Source organism: Myotis yumanensis, unplaced genomic scaffold, assembly GCF_028538775.1.
Source record: "Myotis yumanensis isolate MYYU_CA2020_CCGP unplaced genomic scaffold, mMyoYum1.0.hap1 SCAF_9, whole genome shotgun sequence".
Lineage (NCBI taxonomy): Eukaryota > Metazoa > Chordata > Mammalia > Chiroptera > Vespertilionidae > Myotis > Myotis yumanensis.
The window spans coordinates 17,768,044-17,788,943 of NW_027223760.1; the positions used below are offsets into that span (position 1 = coordinate 17,768,044).

Consider the following 20,900-nt stretch of genomic DNA (forward strand, 5'->3'; position numbering starts at 1 on the left):
TAGATGGCTAATTTCCCCACCCCACACACTTAGTTAATGTAAATAATGAACCAGTGAGGCTTACTGATTTTCATTTGGGCATACAAAAGAAGTATAAGGCACTGACCTTGTGCACGAGTGGGAGAGGGAAAGACATCTTAGATAAAAGGAAGCACAATGAGTGACGTCATAGGGGAAAGCAAAACTAGTCTGGTGAGGAAAACGAAATGTATATGTCTAAATAACATAATATTGTCTAATTCCCATAATCTGTGCTGTTCTTACAGAAATGATAGTTTTTAAAAGTAGTTTTTCAGGTGTTGCTTATGAAACTACAAATGACGGATTTGGTCCCTGGAGACATCAAAGATCTAATTCCTGTGTCCTTTCATAACAGTTATCAAATTAAAGGCAGGGAAAGTGCAGCCACAGGCAGAGACTGGTCCCAGAGCTGGTGCACAGGCGCCGGGATCTCTGTGAAATTCTGACTGGAGTACATATAATACAGCATTACACTGCCATTGAAGCTGGCGTGGGGCAACTCAGTGTATCAACAAACCCTAGAAAGAAGATAGTCTGTCTTTCCAGAGCTCTTCACACGTGAACCCCTTTTGTCCTCACAATCACCCGGTGCCCTTTCCATTTTCATTCTCTTACAGATTAAATGGTTTTGGCTGGCCCAAGGTCATAAAGTCACTGAAAGAGTAAAGAGGAATCCAAAAGCAGCATTCCTTTACTTATTCCTTTCTCCCACTCCCTCACCCTACCATAGCCCACTCCCATCAGAGCTCACCCCTGGCAGCCATACCTTCTGCTGAGTGATGGCCAACACCTGTGGAATTCCCAGTCGATCACCTTCTTGTGAAAATGCCACCACACACAACCAAGTCAGAGTGGGGAATAGGAACCTGACATCACAGAACTATAATATACTGTACATGTTGTACTTCTCCACAATTCAGGGAGGTTTACCTTGCACATGGGTCCTCAGTGTCAACACTGTCAACCCTTTCCATTCACCTGCTCCGCTCAGACATAAAGAATTCACCAAATATCGTAACAAAATGCTGGTAAACAAATGGCAAAATTGAAATGTGGTGACTGTAACCAGAAACGATATGTGCAGCAGATAAGTCTGCTCAGCTGTCCAAATAAGACTTCAACCATGCTTAGCCACAGAAGCACCTATTGTTCATGCACTGCTTTTGATCTGAACTATGCATTGCTTCTTTGCTTCAAGAGGATTGTATAATGAAGAGAGAAACATTAGCTGCTTGCCAACTCATTGTGGCTATTTATGAGATGCTTCCTGGGAACGCTGCCAGCATGTGTTCAGCCAAGAAAATGTTGAGAAAGCACAAGAGCCCCACTTAAGTGATGCCTTTTTCTCTTTAATAATGACAAATAAAATACTGTAACAATTCCCAAATCTATGCTGTCCACAAGAGATTTTTAAACTCTTTTTTCAGGTGTTATCAATTCGTGAGGCTTTTCTGCAGTGATGATTTGAGTTTCACTAGGTATCAAATAACTTCCAGTTCCCCAACATAAATACCAGTTATCATGCCAGTCAATGGATTCCCTGTTAGCACGGTATTGTTCCAGTCTCTTCATCCAGCCAGGTCTCTCCGCCCACCTACCTTCCAGCCTTTTCCTCTTTTGCTTCTGAAAACATATTTTCTGTTCTAATAATGGGAACACTTGTTTAGCCCTCAACACTCTCCATAATTTCTTCCCCCATACCTCATCCCGTATTTGTCCCATAAATACTTATCAAAACATACTACATGGTGGGACCCTGCTCAGTGCTGGGAGTTTGCTGGTGATCAAAATGATGTGAGTTTGCTGCCTTCACAGAGCATAGTGTGGAGGAAATAATTATACATACAAAAATGATTATGGCTTGATGAACGCTACTGAGGACTTTTGGAACTAGGAAAATTTGTAACAAGGTTTTGAATCTAGTTGAGGAGGTTATAAAAGGGTTCCCCCTAAGGAAGTGAGTGGAGATATGAAGACCAAGAGGAATTAGCTTGGAAATGTGAGGAGACCAAGGGAGTGTGGCAGGTGGTGGTGAGGGGGACACAGCTGGTCTAAGTGGGTTTGAAAAAGGCTCCTTGGGCTGCAGGAAAGGGACCAAGAATCCAGTGGTGTGAGTGGAGGATAAAGAGGAGGAACAGGCTGGAGGTAAGCCCTGGGAAGGTATCCGGTCTTTATCCCAAGAGCCTGGAATGCCATCCAAACATTTAAGTCAGGCGGACAGTCCCCTGAGTGGGGCCTGGGCTCTCCCCTCCTCGGCTCTTGTCAATCTCTTCCGAAGAAATTCAAACGAGTGACAGAAAGCAAAGCAAGCAAATTTATTAAAAATGCAGTTGGTACGATGCACAAGCGGGAAAGTCAATTACTTTGAGTGCCCCACCCTGTGGGAGTTCAAGGGGTTTTATACCTTCCCCCCCTATAGGATTCAAAGTTCCCCTGCTGGATATCTTGGGTAGCAGAACAGGTTTCAAAGTCCCCTTCTACAGTGTTGTGACTTATATCAGAATGTGTGTACATACATCTGGTCATCTTGTTTGGCAAGTCCTAAGACAGTGACTTCTTTGTTCAGTGGGTGAGATAAACTCCCCTATCTTTCCCCCTCTCCTGTCCTATGAGCTATCTATGCTATCTAAAAGTTCCTATAGGAAAAAACTGCATTTTAAAAATAGCTACAATTTATTCTAGGGGCTTTGCCTATATTAACCACACAACCACATAAACTAGGTGTAACTATTTTAAAGGTAAAAAACAAAAGCAGGGAGAGGTGAAGACAAATACTCGAAGTCACATAGCCAAGCAGTGGAGGGGTGAAAATTTAAGCCCAGAGATTCTTGCTGCAGAGCCCCCTTTTTTTTTTATCACCATGCAATCAAATTTGGTAATTTCTCAACTTATGGCTCACTAAACTGAGCTAAAGGGGCAAGGAGTGGATGGATTAAAGAGAATCTGGGAGGAGGCGTGGGGGAGAGGGATGCCGTTATTCTCTGCCTCCTTTGCGAAGCTTCCCACAGTTTAATGCCATATCTTTACCCTGAGCCTTCTCAGCACATCCCCACCCTCTGAAGGAATTCAAGCACACCTGTCCTCATCACGTAGCAACTGTGCACAGCATCACTGAATCTTTCCCCTGCTAAGACTAGAATTTCATTAGAGCTGCACCTTTGAAGCTTCTGCAGGAGCTGATGTCATTGGATATATACAGTTTAAAGGAAGTCACCAAGTCCTTCCTTAGAATATGAATGAACTCTGGAAACTTACTGAATCTAAAACATGCTGTTCTGACCAGTGTGGGAAGAAATTTTCACTGATTCAATGTGAAGAACTAAACATAAGGTTACAGAGTAATTTTAATAAAGCTCAATTAATTCTATATTTAGAAATCATAAGTCCAACAAGTCTCTTCCTTGTAACACAATGTTATTAAGAATAAACTGTGGGCCCTGGCCAGTTCTCAGTGGTTAGAGCATGGGGACCAAAGGGTCTTGAGATCCATTCCCGGTCAAGGGCATGTACCTTGGTTGTAGGTTCCAATCCCCGGGCTCCAAGCATTGGGGGGTAGGTAGGGGGGGGGGCAACCACTCAATGTGAGGTATCAATGTTTCTCTCTCACTCCCCTCATCCCCCTCCCTCTCTTCCTCCACTCTCTCTCTAAAGATCAATGGAAAACATATCCTCCAGTGAAGATAAAAAAAAAGGAGTAAATTGTGGATTAATTTTTTGGAGTGAAAAAAGGGCTATACTTTTTATTATATTTATGTAAAATATATTTCATATATTTATTATATACTCTGTTTTTTAATTGATCAATGAATTCCAAAGGTTTGGAAACCTTTAACTTAATCAATTCTGTTCCCGTATTTATCAAATGTGAAGAAATCATAACTTAAAACTTACAGCAAAGAAAGTCTAATTTAAAAAATTAATTTGGCTAAGTCATACACCTCAAGCCCTTTAGCTGTACACCATGAAGCAGGTGTTCTCCAAGGACTCTTCCTTATAATTAATCTAAATCCCTTAAAGCAAATCTAACCACCAAACTAGCAACCTCTTCTCATGTTTTCTGTGGAAGGAACTGAGATGAGTTTTTTATATCCAAAATAACATGTGATTTGAAAAGTATAAAACTATTTTTTTAAGAAAAAAAATATGTGCATGCTAGTCCTATCATCTTAAACAAATTACAAAGTTGTGGTTTTTTTTTATCTTTGCACAGTGGCAGTATCATAGCCAATGAGCTTTATCTGAGGGGCAATTATTGCTAATTGGGGAAAAAAATTACAAAGTTTTTATAAAGTTTTTATTTTATAGAATCACATAACAGACATTATAAGTCTTTCTTCATAGGTATTTTCCAACTCATTGATTACCTCAACTCTCCCTAAACTGATGGTAAAAATTTTCCTCACCCTTGTAACTACAGAATTTATCACTCTACTCTCTCTGAGCACACATTTAAACAGAGAAACAAGATCACTGGGCTGAAGCCGGGCTTCCAATCTGTGGGACACTGAGCCTGAGATCCTGAGCGGGAAACAAGGTCATGTTCACAGTGGAAAAGGGGGCCATGGCACCGGGAATGTGAATTTATTTTTATTTTTATTTTTATTGTTTTATTGCTTAAAGTATTACATATGTCTCCTTTTTTCCCCCGCCCTTGACAATCCCCTAGCCTCCCTTACCCCCAGTGTCTTATGTCCATTGGTTATGCTTATATGCATGCATACAAGTCCTTCGGTTGATCTCTTACCCCCCTCCCTCCTGCCCCCCAACCCTCCCCGGCCTTCCCACTGCAGTTTGACAATCTGTTTGAGGCAGCTCTGCCTCTGTATCTATTATTGTTCATAAGTTTATAATGGTCTTTATTATCCATGAATGAGTGAGATCATGTGGTAGTTTTCCTTCATTGACTGGCTTATTTCACTTGGCATAATGCTCTCCAGTTCCATCCAGGCCGTTGCAAATGGTAAGAGTTCCTTCTTTTTGACAGCAGCATAGTATTCCATCGTGTAGATATACCACATTTTTAATCCAGGGAATGTGAATTTCTAAAGCAAATGTCTACATGCATCCGAAATGAAGAAGATGCCTCTTCTTCCACGGCCTCGCCCTTCCCCCATTTCATTTGATGTGTCGGGGTACGATAGAAAAGCCTGGAAGTTCCTGGGGTTGGGCTGCCCTATTCTGCCTAGTCTGTGAAAGGAAGTTTGGGGGTTGTTTTCTCCATCATTGTAATGATATAGAAAATAAAATTTAAAAACTTAGTGTTTTATATTTGAAGTCTCATAATATCAAATGGTCAATGAATCCTTAGAATGATTTACCTTTATTATATGGAACAAACAAACTATGCTCCCACTGTCTCACAGCTTTACAATATTCCTCTTTATTCCTGTTGCCGTTAATAGTGTAACTCCGTTCGCTTTGCTCTCACTTCTCCACTCTCCTCTCAGCATCTGGGAAATGATGGGGTGAAAGGCAGAGCGGAATCAGACCCGAGTGGCCCAGGTGCCGGGGCAGCTGAGACGCTGAGCCTCTCTGGGTCAGTGTCCTCACTTAGTGACGTGACGGTGCCATGAGAGCCGAAAACACGAGAATTTATATTTTGTTATGAAAATGTCCAAACACACAGAAAAATGGGGGGAAAAACTTTATAGTGGTTTGGAAATCACTGACTTAATGAATCCCATTCCTTTACTTACCAAATTTGGAAAAATCAGAACCTAAAAACTAATAACAAGCAATCTTTCATTCTGACATGTACCTCCTACCTAGATTCTACGAGTAACATTTTAGTCTAGTTTTTCTTTCACATATCTATCCGTCCCTCCATTAATCCCACTTGGAGTGCGGGAAACGAGTTAAGTCGGCTCGCGTGAATTGCGCGTACTCCGCGGGAGCCGTCTTTAACTCGGTTCATATAGATTTGCGGTGGAGTGCGGGAAACGTGTAAACTCGGGCCGATTGTAACTGCGTATTACCAAATATTTGTTTGTAATCCACCCTTTTGGTGGATGGAACAAAACCAAAAGACAGAGCCATCTTATATTTTGGCGGGAAATTCACCCGCACTCCAAGTGATCCAAATTATTTTTGTTATGCGAGTCACAACAAGTAGAAAACATGATTCTGTATTTACAAAATGATCCACAGTGGACTGGAAAACTATAAAAACTGGTCCTTTGCTGGACATACAATAGGTGGAGACACTTTTCCTTGAGAAGGGGGGTGACAGAGGAAAAAAATATTAATTTGGGGAGAAAAGATATTCCTAAAAACTAAATCATTATATTCTCCACAATACTATACAAGGATACGAGAGAATAACCTACAAACACTTTCAAAATTTAAGTTTATAAAACATGAATCTGCAAGGTAGCAAGTTATTTACTCTTGATAAGCCAAGAGCCTTTACAGAGGAATAAAGTCCCAAATGAAAATGAAAAAAAAACAAAATTTCTAGAGAGTAAATCTATCTTAAAAGCCAACATTCTGTGAAGTCGAAGAAAAATGAACCTAAAATGTGACTACATTTTCCAGCTGTATAATGGCTCTTAATAAATATTTGTTGGATTGTGTCATTTATACCTTGTAGTTATTTATTTTTCCACCAGATGGCAACTCTGTGAGGAAGAACAATGTTTTTCAATCCCAGGATGTGATTTTCAGGGTTGTGAGGGACTTCAAAGGCACTATAAATCCAGCCACCCTTCCAGAGCTGATATTCCCTCACCATCAAAATGACATCCAAACACCAGACTCCTTCAGGGAGGAGAAACTCGTGGCTCCCTGAGGCAGTAGCCTGTCGATGGGCAGGACTCACTACTGGAAAGTGGTTCCCAGGTGGCACAACTCTCCCGATGGCTGTCATGCTCTCACCTACTTCTAACTTAGAAATTCTTTCAAAGGTCATTTTCCAAGTATTTAATGGCTGCTAACACTGTCTTCACCATCCGGGTGAAAGAACCCCTGACTAATAAGATGACAAGACCCCCTGACTAACCGGGCGACTCTCCTTTGCACATGCCCCGCGTTTCCTCTCTGTGTTCTGATGTCGGCCCCTCGTTCCTTTCAGGTCATCGTTCTCGGTGTTTATGTTCTCGGTGAAGTCTCCTCTACTTAAAACTGTAACTCTGCCTCTAACAGTCCCCATCCTATCCCCTTTGTCTCCACAGAACTTACAACTTTTTCACACATTATATATTTTATAATTTCTTCCCACTAGAAAGTAAGCTCTTGGTGGGCAATGAGTTTGGATGGCTCACCTCTGTATTTCCAGGGCAATGACTGTTGAATGAATGAATGAATGAAATGAGATGACTGATTAGTCTGGGTAAGATCTCACCATCAATGTAAAGAAAAGGACAGATATTAGTTCTAGTTAAGACACAATGCTGCTGCCCTGACCGGTTTGGCTCAGTGGATAGAGCATCAGCCTGTGGACTGAAGGGTCCCAGGTTCGATTCCAGTCAAGGGCATGTACCTTGGTTGCAGGCACATCTCCAGTAGGAGGTGTGCAGGAGGCAGCTGATCGATGTTTCTAACTCTCTGTCCCTCTCCCTAACTCTCTGTAAGAAATCAATAACATATATATATATATTTTTTAAAAAGACACAATGCTGCTGTGAATGCCTGAGATTCCCCGCCCCTTCAGATGGCCTGCTTAGATGCCCACTGGCTCATCTTGCATTTATTTTCAGCTACATTTTTATGGACACCGAGTCTCTCCCGTTTTTGTGAAGCTGGTTTTATGGACCCAAACCCAGGAATTTACGTGATTCCCTTCTGAATTTCACCTATGACCCACTCTTTAAGTAAATTATTTTTATACCTTTAGTCAGAAAATTATCCTTTTCCAGCGTGGGCCTCCCGGTCCAGTGTGTAGATGCCCTAAACTGTTTGCACCTTCCAGGTTTCTTTCTATTGTTCTACCTTGGAATTCATAAACTATAGAAAATCTATGCAATTCCTCACAATTCCCTCAGCAGTGTGATAGTGGTGGTAGAGAAATAAGAACTGGGAGAGGAAAGGAGTAGCATGTCTATGCACAAGTCATGCATATACATCGGAGAGCAGCTGGGCTAGTGAAATATGCCTAACAACTTAGTGCAAGAATTGTAACTGTTATTTGTGTAGTGCTTTAAGATTTGCAACCATCACCATCTCCATTTATACTATTTCTCTCAAATTACAACTGTGTGATGCATGGTGCATCCTCTTCTGAAAATGCACTGAGCCTCTGAGAGAGAGGAGGCTCCTAAACTTGAATGCCCACCCCAATCATCTGGAGGCCTTGTTAAAGCAGGTCGCTGGGCCCCCGAGTTTTTTACTCCATAGGTCTGCAGCGGGGCCTCACAATCTGCATTTCCCACAAGCGGAGGTGGTGCTGATCTGCTGGTCTGAGGACAGTGCTCTGTGACATTCCGCCTTCAGGAAGGGAAATGAATACGGGTCGGGTGATGTAAAAACCCGGCACTCTTTTCAGCAGATGACTGTGCACCTCATGCCTGGACTTTGTAAATGGACTGATGTAAATTCTTAGGGAAATTACGAAATTATTTCTTAGCCCTTTCAAGCTCCGGAGGAAAAGAAGGCTATATAAAACCTCTCAGACTAAATAATCATTTCTTACAAAAGAAAACTACCCGTTCTAGAATCAGTACTTCCTAAATGGAAGCATCCATTTTCTAGAGCTCAGTTTGTCATGGGTGGTTTTTTCCCCCCAATCAGATACACTCTGGCCATGCCCTCACCCACCTACACTCCTTTATCTTTCCTAATTATGTGATATATCATGGGTTATCACGTCAACTCTCCTCTAGCACTTTCAATGCCTTTTAGCGGAAATTTTTCTTCCAAGTTCCAACCCTTGAAGTATGAAAAACTGGACTCCTATTAATAAGTTCTCTTCCACTTAAAAACTAGCTTTTCCATCTAATTGTCATGCGGTGGTTAAAACCAGGAGCTATGGAACCAGACCAAGTTCAAATACAGGCTCTGCCACATAGTGGCAGTTTAAGTTTGGGCAAGGTACTTCCTAGTAGCCTCTCTGGGTCTCAGCTTCCTCATCTAAGGAATGGGGATATTCGTAATGCCTACCTCATAGAGTTATTGTTAGATTTAAATTAGATTCTACCTGTGAAGTGCATATAACAGCACCCTGGTATATTGTAGCTGTTATCATTACCACCATCGCTATCCCTGCCTCAGTCACCAGCTTCACTCAGGCTGCTAAGCATTTCTGAGAAAAAGTTATACAGCACTGTAAACGGGATACTACAAAACCAGAGGGCCCAAAATAGCAACATTCAATTTTACATAATAGTAAGTCACCACTAATGTAAAAGTAAACAGTCGGTTAATTGCTTTTGTTGTTGTTAGTAAATCACCAATATTGAGTAATTAAATGTATCAAGCCTTTTGCTATATTGATGCACTTATCCCATTTAATTAGTATAGACCTATATTTTCACCTGTGCAGTGCACATCACCTGTAAGTCTTTGGTTTTGTTAAATTCAGCATACTCAAAATCTGAACTCCATGCTAACCCGTTCTATGCTAGCTTGCTTCACCGAATTATATTTTCTACTTCACTGTATGGCATCATTATCACCTACTGGCTGAATCCAAATGTCAAGGAGTTTTCAGTCTTCTGACCCCACTGTGTGTTGCTAAACTGGAGATGAACTGAAGAGGAAGGTTATGGGTATGGGCAAGTTTTGAAATCAGTGTTAACTAGTCATTTACAAATGAAGTAGAAAATTCATTATCAGCAAAAAGTCACCACAGAACATTTCCTGGAGGTGACCCACCTTATATTCATCTCACCCAATTGTAACAGTTGGGAATTGTAACCAACCTCACCATTCCTTTGACACTGTTTCTGTACATGCTGACTCTGATGACGATGTAGCTTGAAGATAAAAAGCATTTTTTATATAGGAATCCTAGGAACTAACATCAAAAGATACAGACGCTGACCTTCAGGCATTCCAGCTCTGGGAGACTGGCTACTTTCAAACGAAAACCAGTAGAATGCACATGAGACCATCACTTGACCAGTTTCAGGTCCTTATCAGAATAGACTGTGCTGCACATAGAGAACTTGTCTACCCCTGCTCCTTGATTTATTTACTCTGTATTACCTCTCCCTCTTTAAAAACAAAAACACTGCTTGCATGGAGGTGGGGAGATGGGCTTTGAGATGGTAGTCCCCGATCTTCTCAGGTGGCCAGCACTTGAATAAACCCCTTTCTTTTTCAACCAGCACCTGTCCCGTGAGTATTGGCTTTTGTGGCAGCAGGCAGCCAGACCTGGGTTTTGATTACAAATTCACCAACTACTGCTTTTGTTCATACTTTCACCTCATCACTCATAGTCCACTGCAACAGCCTCTGAATTCCCTGTCTTCATTTTCAAGTTCCTTAACCAAATTCTACATGACACTCAACACTTCTTTACAAAACACTGTTGTTCACACTGTCCCCTCCATTATGAGGCTCTTACTCCCAATCCAGCAGAGTTCCATTTCAAATGTTATTTCCTAAGTATCTTTGCTTCTCCAGCTGAAATCCATTCCTTTGTACTCCCAGAAGCCTTTATCAGTTCCTTCTCATTAAATGTAAACATTTATACGTGACATGTCTATTTCTACCTAAATATTTTCAGTAAAGTGAAAACAGGTTGATCTGAATGAAGCAATGGGTGAAATTGGGAACCCGATTACTGTAAAAGTGCTTTGGAACAGCCCTATGGCAGTGGTCCTCAATTCAATGTGCACATTGGAATCACCTGGGTAACTAAAATAATACTGAAGCCTAGGCAGCTCATAGGACTTGAGCGCAGCCCAGACATTGTCTTTTATATATATATATATATATTTCTTTATTGTTTTCAGAGAGGAAGGGAGAAGGAGAGAGATAGAAACATCAATGATGAGAATCACCGATCGGCTGCCTCCTGCATGCCCCCCACTGGGGACTGAGCCCACAACCCAGGCAGGTGCCCTTGGCCGGAATCGAACCTGGGACCCTTCAGTCCGCAGGCTGACACTCTATCCACTGAGCCAAGCCAGCCAGGACTGTCTTTTTTCTTTAAGGTTTTATTTTTTTATCCTTACCGAAGGATATGCTTTTATTGATTTTTAGAGAGATAGGAAAGGGGAGAGAGGGAGGGAGGGAGGGAAGGAGGAAGGGAGGGAGGGAGAGAGAGAGAGAGGGAGGGAGAGATATGAGAGACAAACATCCATCAGTTGCCTCCCATATATGTCCTGATTAGGGATCAAACCCAAAATCTGGGAATGTGTCCTGACCAGGCATCGAACCTATGTGGTGTACAGGACAACATCCAACCAACTCAACTATCCAGCCAGAGCCACAAGTCCTTTTAAAAGTTCTCCAGGTGATTCTGATGTGCATCCTAAGCTAAGAAGTACTGCTCTGTGAGAAAAAAAAAAGAATTAAGAAATTAATAAAGGATTTTTAAATAAAAGTAAAAATTGGGTGGAAATCAGTAGACATCACTGATTTTTACAGTAGGTAAATATTACTGTTAAAAAATTCCTAGGAGGTGAGGAATTCCTTAGTACAGTAAGGATAAAGTGTCTTACAATTTAACTCTAGGCTGAAGCTGAACAACATGAGATGGGCCGGGAAAGGACCGGTAAGGGAAACTGCTCGGAATGAGAACAAAGAGCAAGTGGTGAGAATGAGAAGTACATTCAGGTAAGGAATTCTGGGAAAGATGCTATACGTTGGGAAGTTTTCAAAAAAGACAAAAACCTGACATGTGTCCACAATGGAATGTTACTGAATGGAGATGAATGTTAACAAACGTAGACAAGATTTGAAATCAGGGTTACCTTGGTCATCAACAGTGAAGAGGAAAATGCATGTGAGCAGCTGAAATCATAAAGGAACACAGAATCTCGGAGGCGTGACAAGATGACAGCATAATTGTGGAGACAGGTATTGTCAACCATAGTGTAGCTGTGAAAATGGGAGGTTTTGTGAAGTACATTATCCCCCCTCCCCCCAAAATTCCTGTGGTTTAGAAAACCAGGTATGCATTTTAAGACAGTTTTGTGTCAGTAGTTGTAATAATCAATAACCCTGTTTTCACCAGTTAGCATTAAATGATTAAAATAGGCAGTAAATGCAAAACCAAATAAATTCTAAAACAATAGCAGAGCAAGAACATGGCCTTGCCACCTCAATGCCGTTCACAGTATCAACGTGTGAAGCTTCCCTCTTTTGACCTCAGTGCTTCTCAAAACTCTGACCCTCTCCCCGCCTTGACTCCTGTGTGCTGCTTCACACACCAGGGAGTCTGCAGAGGAAGAAAACACTTTAACTGTACACTAAGCTTAAGTACTATCAGACATGCCAGATCTCTAGCTCACTAAATCCTCTGAAGTATTCACAATATTGAAAATACTGTGGCCCTAACCGGTTTGGCTCAGTGGATAGAGTGTCGGCCTGGGGACTGAAGGGTCCCAGGTTTGATTCCAGTCAAGGGCATGTACCTTGGTTGTGGGCACATCCCCATTAGGGAGTGTGCAGGAGGCAGCTGATGGATGTTTCTCTCTCATTGATGTTTCTAACTCTCTATTCCTCTCCCTTCCTCTCTGTAAAAAGTCAATAAAATATATTTTTTAAAAAAATACTGTGGCTGACCAACATCCCTCTGCAGGGCAAATGCATGATGATGATTCTAGAGCAAGAGACAGGTATACTATCAGTGTGTTGCAATACTGCAAGGAACTGCATAGATCAGTGATAGCGAACCTTTTGAGCTTGGCGTGTCTACATTTTGAAAAACCCTGACTCTGGTGCCGTGTCACATATAGAAATTTTTTGATATTTGCAACCATAGTAAAACAAAGACTTATATTTTTGATATTTATTTTACATATTTAAATGCCATTTAACAAAGAAAAATAAACCAAAAAAATGAGTTTGCGAGTCACCTCTGACACACGTGTCATAGGTTCGCCATCACTGGCATAGATAAACTCACCTGAAATCACCCAATCAGTGGTAAGGGCTTTAGAATCATTTTCACTTTAGTTGATATTAAACCTAATGTGTCCCAGTAATGAAAAATAATGTTTAATTTTTATAAGGAACATCAGCCCCCTACCTAGCCGAGATGGGCACGGGGAATCAATTTTACTACCAGAGAATGCAAAAATATATACAGAGGAGAAATGCAAAAGAAATCCATTATGACAATGGCATTAGGAGTAAAATAATTCACATTATAGTCCCATATCATTATGGCAAAATATATTTGCATCACTAAGTACAAGAGAAAGTGTAGCCCACAGACTACACTAGGTTAAAAACTAAGTATAATGAATAGTACCTAACATTTGACATACCAGTGCTATTTCCAGGTCCTAGTTATTAAATCTACAGTAAAAGTGGTTTATTGATCTGTTTTCAACATTCTGAGGCACAAAACTGCTGTTTTGTTCTGATATGAGAAACAGCTATGGAAAACTCTTAGCCTCCTGCCTGCTCCACGGCAGGCACTCAGCAATGACATCCCAAGTCCACTAACTTGACCTTTCCCTCCCCACCTAACAGATAGATTCTAACCACCCTTTGAAGAACATCCACTGAACATTCTCAAATCAAGACAAGCACACTGCGTTAACAAAAGACACCTAATTATAAAAGTGTGGCCATGCTCATTTCTTACAGATGAGGGTAAGTCAGATTTAAAGCTGACAGTGAGGAACAAAGCAAAGAAAAAAGGCAAAGGAAAGGAGAAACCAATGGGAGGGGGGCGTGCAGGGAAATGGTGGAAAGAGAACGCAAAGGCAATGCTAGTGTGAAGAGTAAGTAATGAATTCTTCAAGTGCTAGGTCTATCACGGAATATGTACCCCATGTGAATGTGCTAAGAGTGCACAGAGCTGTAACGATCCCCGGGTTTGGGGACTGGCAGAACCACCCCATCCATTCACATCCACAGTTTCAATGATTCGTCTGGGCAACTGGCCACCCCCAGGAGATGCTAACCCCAGAGACACCAACAGTAGTCAGTCTGAGGATGACAGCTTATCTTGCTTAGGAGCTGATTCTAGCAGAAGTGGCTCTCACAGGGTTCTCAGTGTCCTGTTTCTCCAATGTGATCCTTGGTCTCTCAGGAAATGACTTTCCTCTCCCAGAGTAAACTAAACAAGACACTCAGAACAGTGTTCCTGCTAAAGCTTCCCATGCTGGTGCTATGCAGTCCTTTACGAGCAGGTCCTGTGAATAACTGAGTCCAAACCTCCCAAGGGTTGGCTATACAAAAGCCTGTGCATACCAAGCAAGGCATAACCCCCGGCCTGGTCACTTGCCCACTTAGTGCTGTGCCCCTCCCTCTCTGAAAGAGTCTTCCCTGGCACTGCTCTTAGATACAAGTACTCCTTCTGCCTCTCCCTGAATTCCAGTATTGTCAGCCCTGAGCAACTCACAAAATTCCTCTTAACAGATCTCTCTCTTGGGCTGCACATAAATTCAAAATGCACCGTCAGCCCTGGAGAGGCCAGAGCTCCTCATTAAAAGTATGCGTGCTAAGTTACAATAATGAATTCTGGGCTAATAATTGCAGTTTTCTGTTCAGTCAAAGTGATTTAGGATGAGCATTTTTCATGATTAGTGTCCCATTATTTACAATTGGGATAAACTGCCCAGTTTTTCCAGATTAACACAGAACAGTTACATTATGAAAAAGGTATTTATCGCTATTCATTCACTCACACATACTTAAACGTCCAGCTCTGCCCCATACTCCTGGAAACGCAGTGAACAAAATGAACAGAATCCCAAGGTGTCATATTAAAATTCTACAGTGTGACACTTATCTCCAAAATAATCTGGAATATTTTAAACATTTTATTTAACCCTTTGCACTCCGAACCATTCTGGACATTGGCTACCAGCTACTCGACGCTACTTTGCGGCGGAAACGTGCATTTACAGACCCTCGTATTATTTAGTATAATTTTGGAACCAAGTAACGTATTATAATGATATTGGACTTATATGAATTGGGTGACATCGAGGAATGTATATTTGCAAAAAAACAATATTTTATTGTTTATCATTTTGTACAGTATGCTAAGTTTTATAACACTCCCCAATATGCATTGCAGGCTGATTAGTGCATGTTTGACAGTAATAAGTGGTTTGACGCCTGCCACCAGGTGTTTTCCTGTTAGAACACACAATGCAGTCCCGTTTTCTTTGTCCCACATCGGGAATATGTAGTTTATTGTTTAATCCAACACAAAACCCACTGACATTTCTTGTATATATCTTAGTAATTTTACGATATTTTGATTTAATTTTTTGTGCCATTTCAAGATAAAACTTCAGGGAAACATGCATGTCTCAAAAAGTTGCGTTGAAATAACTCAATTCCCCGTAATCACTAATAAACTGCAATGTCCCCTGAGAGGGGACATCCGAGTGATATGCTAGAATTCCGATGTCCCCTGAGAGGGGACAGCGGAGTGCAAAGGGTTAATAGCAATAAATAAGTAAATAAGTAAATAAATAAATTGGGTAATACAAAACATATAGGAAGTAAATGCACCGTGACTAAATATCTTAGGAATTCTTTTTCATTTAAGCCTTTCTACACACTATGAACATGTAACAATTATGATAAGAAATATTGGGCACTGAAATACTTGCTAGTCACTTTAAGAGTGCTACTATTTTACTTTTAAGATTGCAGATCACATTGAATGTACTAATAGCTTGAACAGAATTATTTGCCAAGAGTAAGAATAAAATTCTATACAGCAAATTTTTATGACAAGAATAAAAACATGTAGCACAATGGAGGTCAAATTATACTATACTGTAACTATCAAAAGATACATTTTACTCTTCCTAGCACAGCAAAGATAACTAGTTTTTCAAGCTTAATTTATAGCTTTGGGATTATAAGGAACATGCAAATATATTAACAATTTTCCTACTAAAATAAAGTCAATATATATAATACAAAAAACACCTAGGGAGAAAAGTTTGTCCTTGCTTTTAACATGCATGTGTACATACAAATAAACATCTATACTCACAGGAGTAACATACAATGACAAAAAGTTACATTTAGCAAAGATTTTTTTTTTAAATCCTACTAGGCCTTTTTTTCCTTTTCTTTTTCTGTCTTTAGGGCTTGACAAAGAATGTAGAAAATTACCAAAGTAACAAAAAAGGACACAAAACCACACTTCAAGCAAACTGCTTGTCAGTATTAGAACCTGGTTTGACAAACAGGTTTAATCCGCTTCCTCAAAGGTCATGCTATCAAGGTGAAGGATGAACGTCTTCTGCCGAGTTAGGCTGGCTGTCATTCGGGGAAGGAGGGCGCTGCGCCGCCTCTCCCACGTGGGTGGCTTTACCTGGCTGCCTCGCAGGAGGAAGTTCACTAGCGGTCCCCTCTTCACTAGGCGATAAAATACCAGGCCATTCATTTGACATCAGAACTTGCAGTGACTGTGTCCCGTCTTCAACATCCACTCGGATTCCCAAAGCATTAAGAATGTCACACTTGCACATGGGGCATGTCCCATGTGACAGAATCCAGGGGTCGATGCAATTCTTGTGGAAAAAATGTTTGCAAGTCAGAATACGAATTGTGTCGTTAGGCTTGTAGAGCTCGAAGCAAACTACACAGCTATCTCCGTTGGGACTTACTTCCTCATCCCCTTCTTTCAGTACCCGGAGCTGAAGCTGGCCAAATGCTAGCTTGAGATCTGTTGCTAAGCGCAGCCATCTCCTGCTCTGAACCCTAGCCACCCAAAGCCTTCGAATATGATAAAAGACGAAGTACGTAAACGTAGCGGTGGTGACAATCAAAAAAGAGACAAAATAGTGATTCATCCAGATGAGGTGTTTCCTCCCCATCTCCACCATGACTGTCACGTGAACTCCCTTCCGAATCAAGTGCAGAATCTCCATGCCTTTCAAGTTACCGATCATCAGGACCACAACGTCTTCAAAGGTCTGATGAGACATGGGGAAAACCTGGTTGCCGGTTCCTGGGAAGTTGTAGACGATCACCCCGCTGGCTCCCTTCTCAACGGCCACCTTAATTTTCTGTGTGAAGGGACAACCTCCCCGTTCAACAAGTGCGAGCCACACCTTTGAGTTCTCCGATCTGCTGAAGCTGGTACTGGGACTGCAGGCATATTGCGATTTTCCATCTGGTGGCACAATAACTCCGGACACTCTCTTCAGAGTGGAGCTTCTTCCAAATACTCCAGTTTCCCCCAACTCTGACAGCATGCGATTCCCAACATGAAATGATATGTTCATGTAAGCGGTCCAAACAGCGCTGGCTCTGCAGCAGTTCCGACTAAGCAGCCAAAGAAGAGTAAATTTCACCAGCCAGGTCGATGCAGTGCTGTTTCTCTGAGTGCCAATCTGGAGTAGATTCATCTCTCTCTGCCTAGGAAGCCAAGGACCAATCCAATGAAAAGAGATGGCTCCCACATCTGTTGGCAATCAATTTAAAATATCAAAATGAAAAAAATCTTCCGGGTGAAAACAGGTTCCACCGTCTTCCAGCATGATTTTGTGAGAAATTCTTAAAGATGTTGTATGAGTTGCAGATGTTTTATTAGAGGCAGAGAGAGAAAAACTTTACATTGGGGGGAAAAAATCCTAGTTTCACTGCTGTAACTCTACATACTGCTTACTGTTTGTTGGGTGATGTGATTATGACATAAAAGGCAACAGCCAATTAGATAAGAGCTTAGAGCAGTGGTTCTCAACCTTCTGGCCCTTTAAATACAGTTCCTCATGATGTCACCCAACCATAAAATTATTTTCGTTGCTACTTCATAACTGTAATGTTGCTACTATTATGAATCGTAATGTAAATATCTGATATGCAGGATGGTCTTAGGCGACCCCTGTGAAAGGGACGTTCAACTGCCAAAGGGGTCGTGACCCACAGGTTGAGAACCGCTGGCTTAGAGCATCCCGTAAAATAAATTGGCTTGAAGGTTTCAATGTTGTTATGGGTGATTTTTCTAAGTTGTTATAAGCTAGATTTCATCCCTGAGTGGCAAATAATGTTAGCAGATACCACAATTAAACTAAAAATTAAATATAAAATTCATACAACACATGCATTTTAAAACCTGAAAGGATATGCATATGAAAGAAAGCTATCTATATATATTTAAAAGCCTAATATTCCACTGATCTCGAGTTCGATCACTCGCTATGATGTGTGCTGACCACCAGGGGGTGGCGCGGAACAAAGGAAGGCCCCGGGCTGGCGGCCAGCAGCTGCTAGGGACCATACCCATGCACTAATTTTGTGCAATGGCCCGCTAGTCTATAACTACACTAATAAAAGAAAAACATGTAAATTGGTGTCACTCGGCTACCCTTCCCATTGGCTAATCAGGGCGATATGCAAATTAACTGCCAGCCAAGATGGCGGCCAGCAGACAGGCAGCTTGAAGCGAACATGAGGCTTGCTTGCTTCAGTGACGGAGGACTCCAAAGTAGCCCGCCTGCCACTGCCCGCCTCTGAGCTTGCAGTTTGAAACATTGTTACAAATATAGAAGCTAAACAAAACCCAAGAAATCTGCTTTCAGCCAGCCGGGATATCAGACCTGGAGTTGAAACAGTGTTTCGATTATAGAACCCAAACAAACCAGATACCTGCTTTAGGCAGCCGAGGCCTCAGAGCTGGAGCCAAGCTTCAGAGCTAAAGCTGGCCCAGAATAAAAAAGAAAAAAGGAGCGGTTGGGAGCTTCAGTCACCCGCCAGCCTTTAAACAGCCCTCAGCCCCTCAGCCAAACTGCCCAGGCACCACAGTGGGGACCCCTACCCTGATCCAGGACACCCTTCAGGGCAAACCAGCTGGCCCCCACCCATGCACCAGGCCTCTATCCTATATAGTAAAAGGGTAATATGCCTCCCGGCACCGGGATCAGCGTGACAGGGGGCAGCACCCAAACCCCCTGATCGCCCTGCAGCTCTGTGTGTGACAGGGCAGGGCCACAACCTCCCTATCCGCCCTGCTCTGTTCATGACAGGGGAAGGCGCCCCAACCCCCTGATCAGCCCTGCTCTGTGCCTGATAGGGGGGAGTTCCCCAACCCCCTGATAGCACTGTGGCTCTGTGTGTGACAGGGTGCAACACCCCAACCCCCTGATCGACCCTGCTCTGTGTGTGACAGGGTGCAGTGCCCCAACCCCCCCGCCCCCCCCCCCCCAGGGGCCCTGCTCTGTGTGTGACGGGGTAGAGTCATAACCTCTCCATCGGCCCTGCCCTGAGTGTGACAGTGGCGGTGCCCCAACTCCCTGATCGGCCCTGCTCTGTGGGTGATAGAGGGAGGAACCCCAACCGCCCCCCACGGGCTCTGCTCTGTGTGTGACGGGGTAGAGCCATAACCTCCCCATCGGCCCTGCCCTGAGTGTGACAGGGTGCGGCGCCCCAACCCCCTGATCCGCCCTGCTCTGTGTGTGACAGGGGGCGGTGCCCCAACTCCCCTATCGGCCCTACTCTGTGAGTGACAGGGGGGAGCTCCTCGACCCCCTGATTGGCCCTGCTCTGTGCGTGACAGGGGGTGGCGCCGCAACCTCCCCATCGACCCTTCCTTGAGTGTGACGGGGCGGTGCCCCAACCCCCCAATCGGCCCTACCCTGAGCGTGACTGAGGGTGGCATCGCAACCTCCCTATCCGCCCTGCTCTGTGCATGACAGGGGGCGGCGCCCCAACTCCCCAATCGGCCCTGCTCTAAGCCCGACCAGGGGCTGCACCTAGGGATTGGGCCTGCCTTCTGCTACCTGGGAGCAGGCCTAAGCCAGCAGGTCGTTATCTCCTGAGGGGTCCCAGACTGCGAGAGGGCACAGGCCGGGCTGAGGGACCCTCCCCTCCCCCCCGAGTGCACAAATTTTTGTGCACTGGGCCTCTAGTATATATATAAAAGGCTAAGTGTCAGTCTGTCCAACCAGTAGCTATGATGCGCACTGACCACCAGGGGGAAAACACTCAACGCAGGAGCTGCCATGATGTGTACTGGCTATTTAAAAATAAATGGCACCACAGACCTGGCACCAACAAATCAATATTCAGCTTCCCCAAATGGGACACAGGCCCCACTACCACCCCAGAGTGACACCCCACCAAATCAGCACTGCCGAGACCCTGTGGTGCAAAATGCGGACCACAGCCCAGCCCGGAAACAGTGGCTGTGGGCGCCGGGTAATGACATCATGTAGCAACACCTGGCTTCCTCTCCCTAGTGACTAACATCCTTGGAGTTTCTTCAGCCCAGGAACCCCACTTGCTTTATAGCCAGGTGCAAACACTTTACAATTTAATCAAATGTTTGTGAAGTGTTTTCCCGTGCCTCATCTCATTTGATCCTCACAGAAGTCCTGGAGTAGGTAGATAGGAGACTCGGTAGAATCCAATTTTCTTTCCATTAGCAAGATGCAAACACCGATATTAAAATATTTCTTCTAATTAATTTCCTTTCAATGTGCACAGATCCATGCACTGGGACACTAGTATAACTATAATTTTTCTTCAAAATAAATATTTTCAACAAAATGGCAATGTTTAACAAAATAACTTAAAATTAGCACTGCCGCCAAATACATGGTAAAAATGACGAATTCTGTAATACCATTTTTAACTCACATTTGGTTAAAATGCACATTTTTTACTTATCATGTAAACCACTGTACTAAATTGACTTAAAAGCTTCCTCAGAAGTCTGGTGTGGATTTGATTTTTTAAAGTAGGGTATCCTGTTAAATGACACCAGCCTCACTTCCTCACACTTAACACTGATCAGATATAGGAGTGACAGCAGGAAAGACAGAAACATGAATCTCATTTCTCTGCAG

General features: G+C 42.8%; 2 protein-coding genes across 10 annotated transcripts in view; both read right to left on the minus strand.

The window, feature by feature from the left end:
* CADPS2 (calcium dependent secretion activator 2) overlaps positions 1-20,900 on the minus strand; it is a 497,767-nt gene that overhangs the window by 332,176 nt on the left and 144,691 nt on the right. The window lies entirely within an intron of this gene.
* RNF133 (ring finger protein 133) lies at positions 16,329-17,462 on the minus strand. The gene has a single exon (XM_070425007.1). It carries the CDS (start codon positions 17,460-17,462, stop codon positions 16,329-16,331), a length of 1,134 nt encoding a protein of 377 aa, XP_070281108.1.

Bases quoted from the DNA above. Each gene is read 5' to 3' on its own strand.
- RNF133 (XM_070425007.1), bottom strand. From the start codon at position 17,462: ATGAATCTACTCCAGATTGGCACTCAGAGAAACAGCACTGCATCGACC.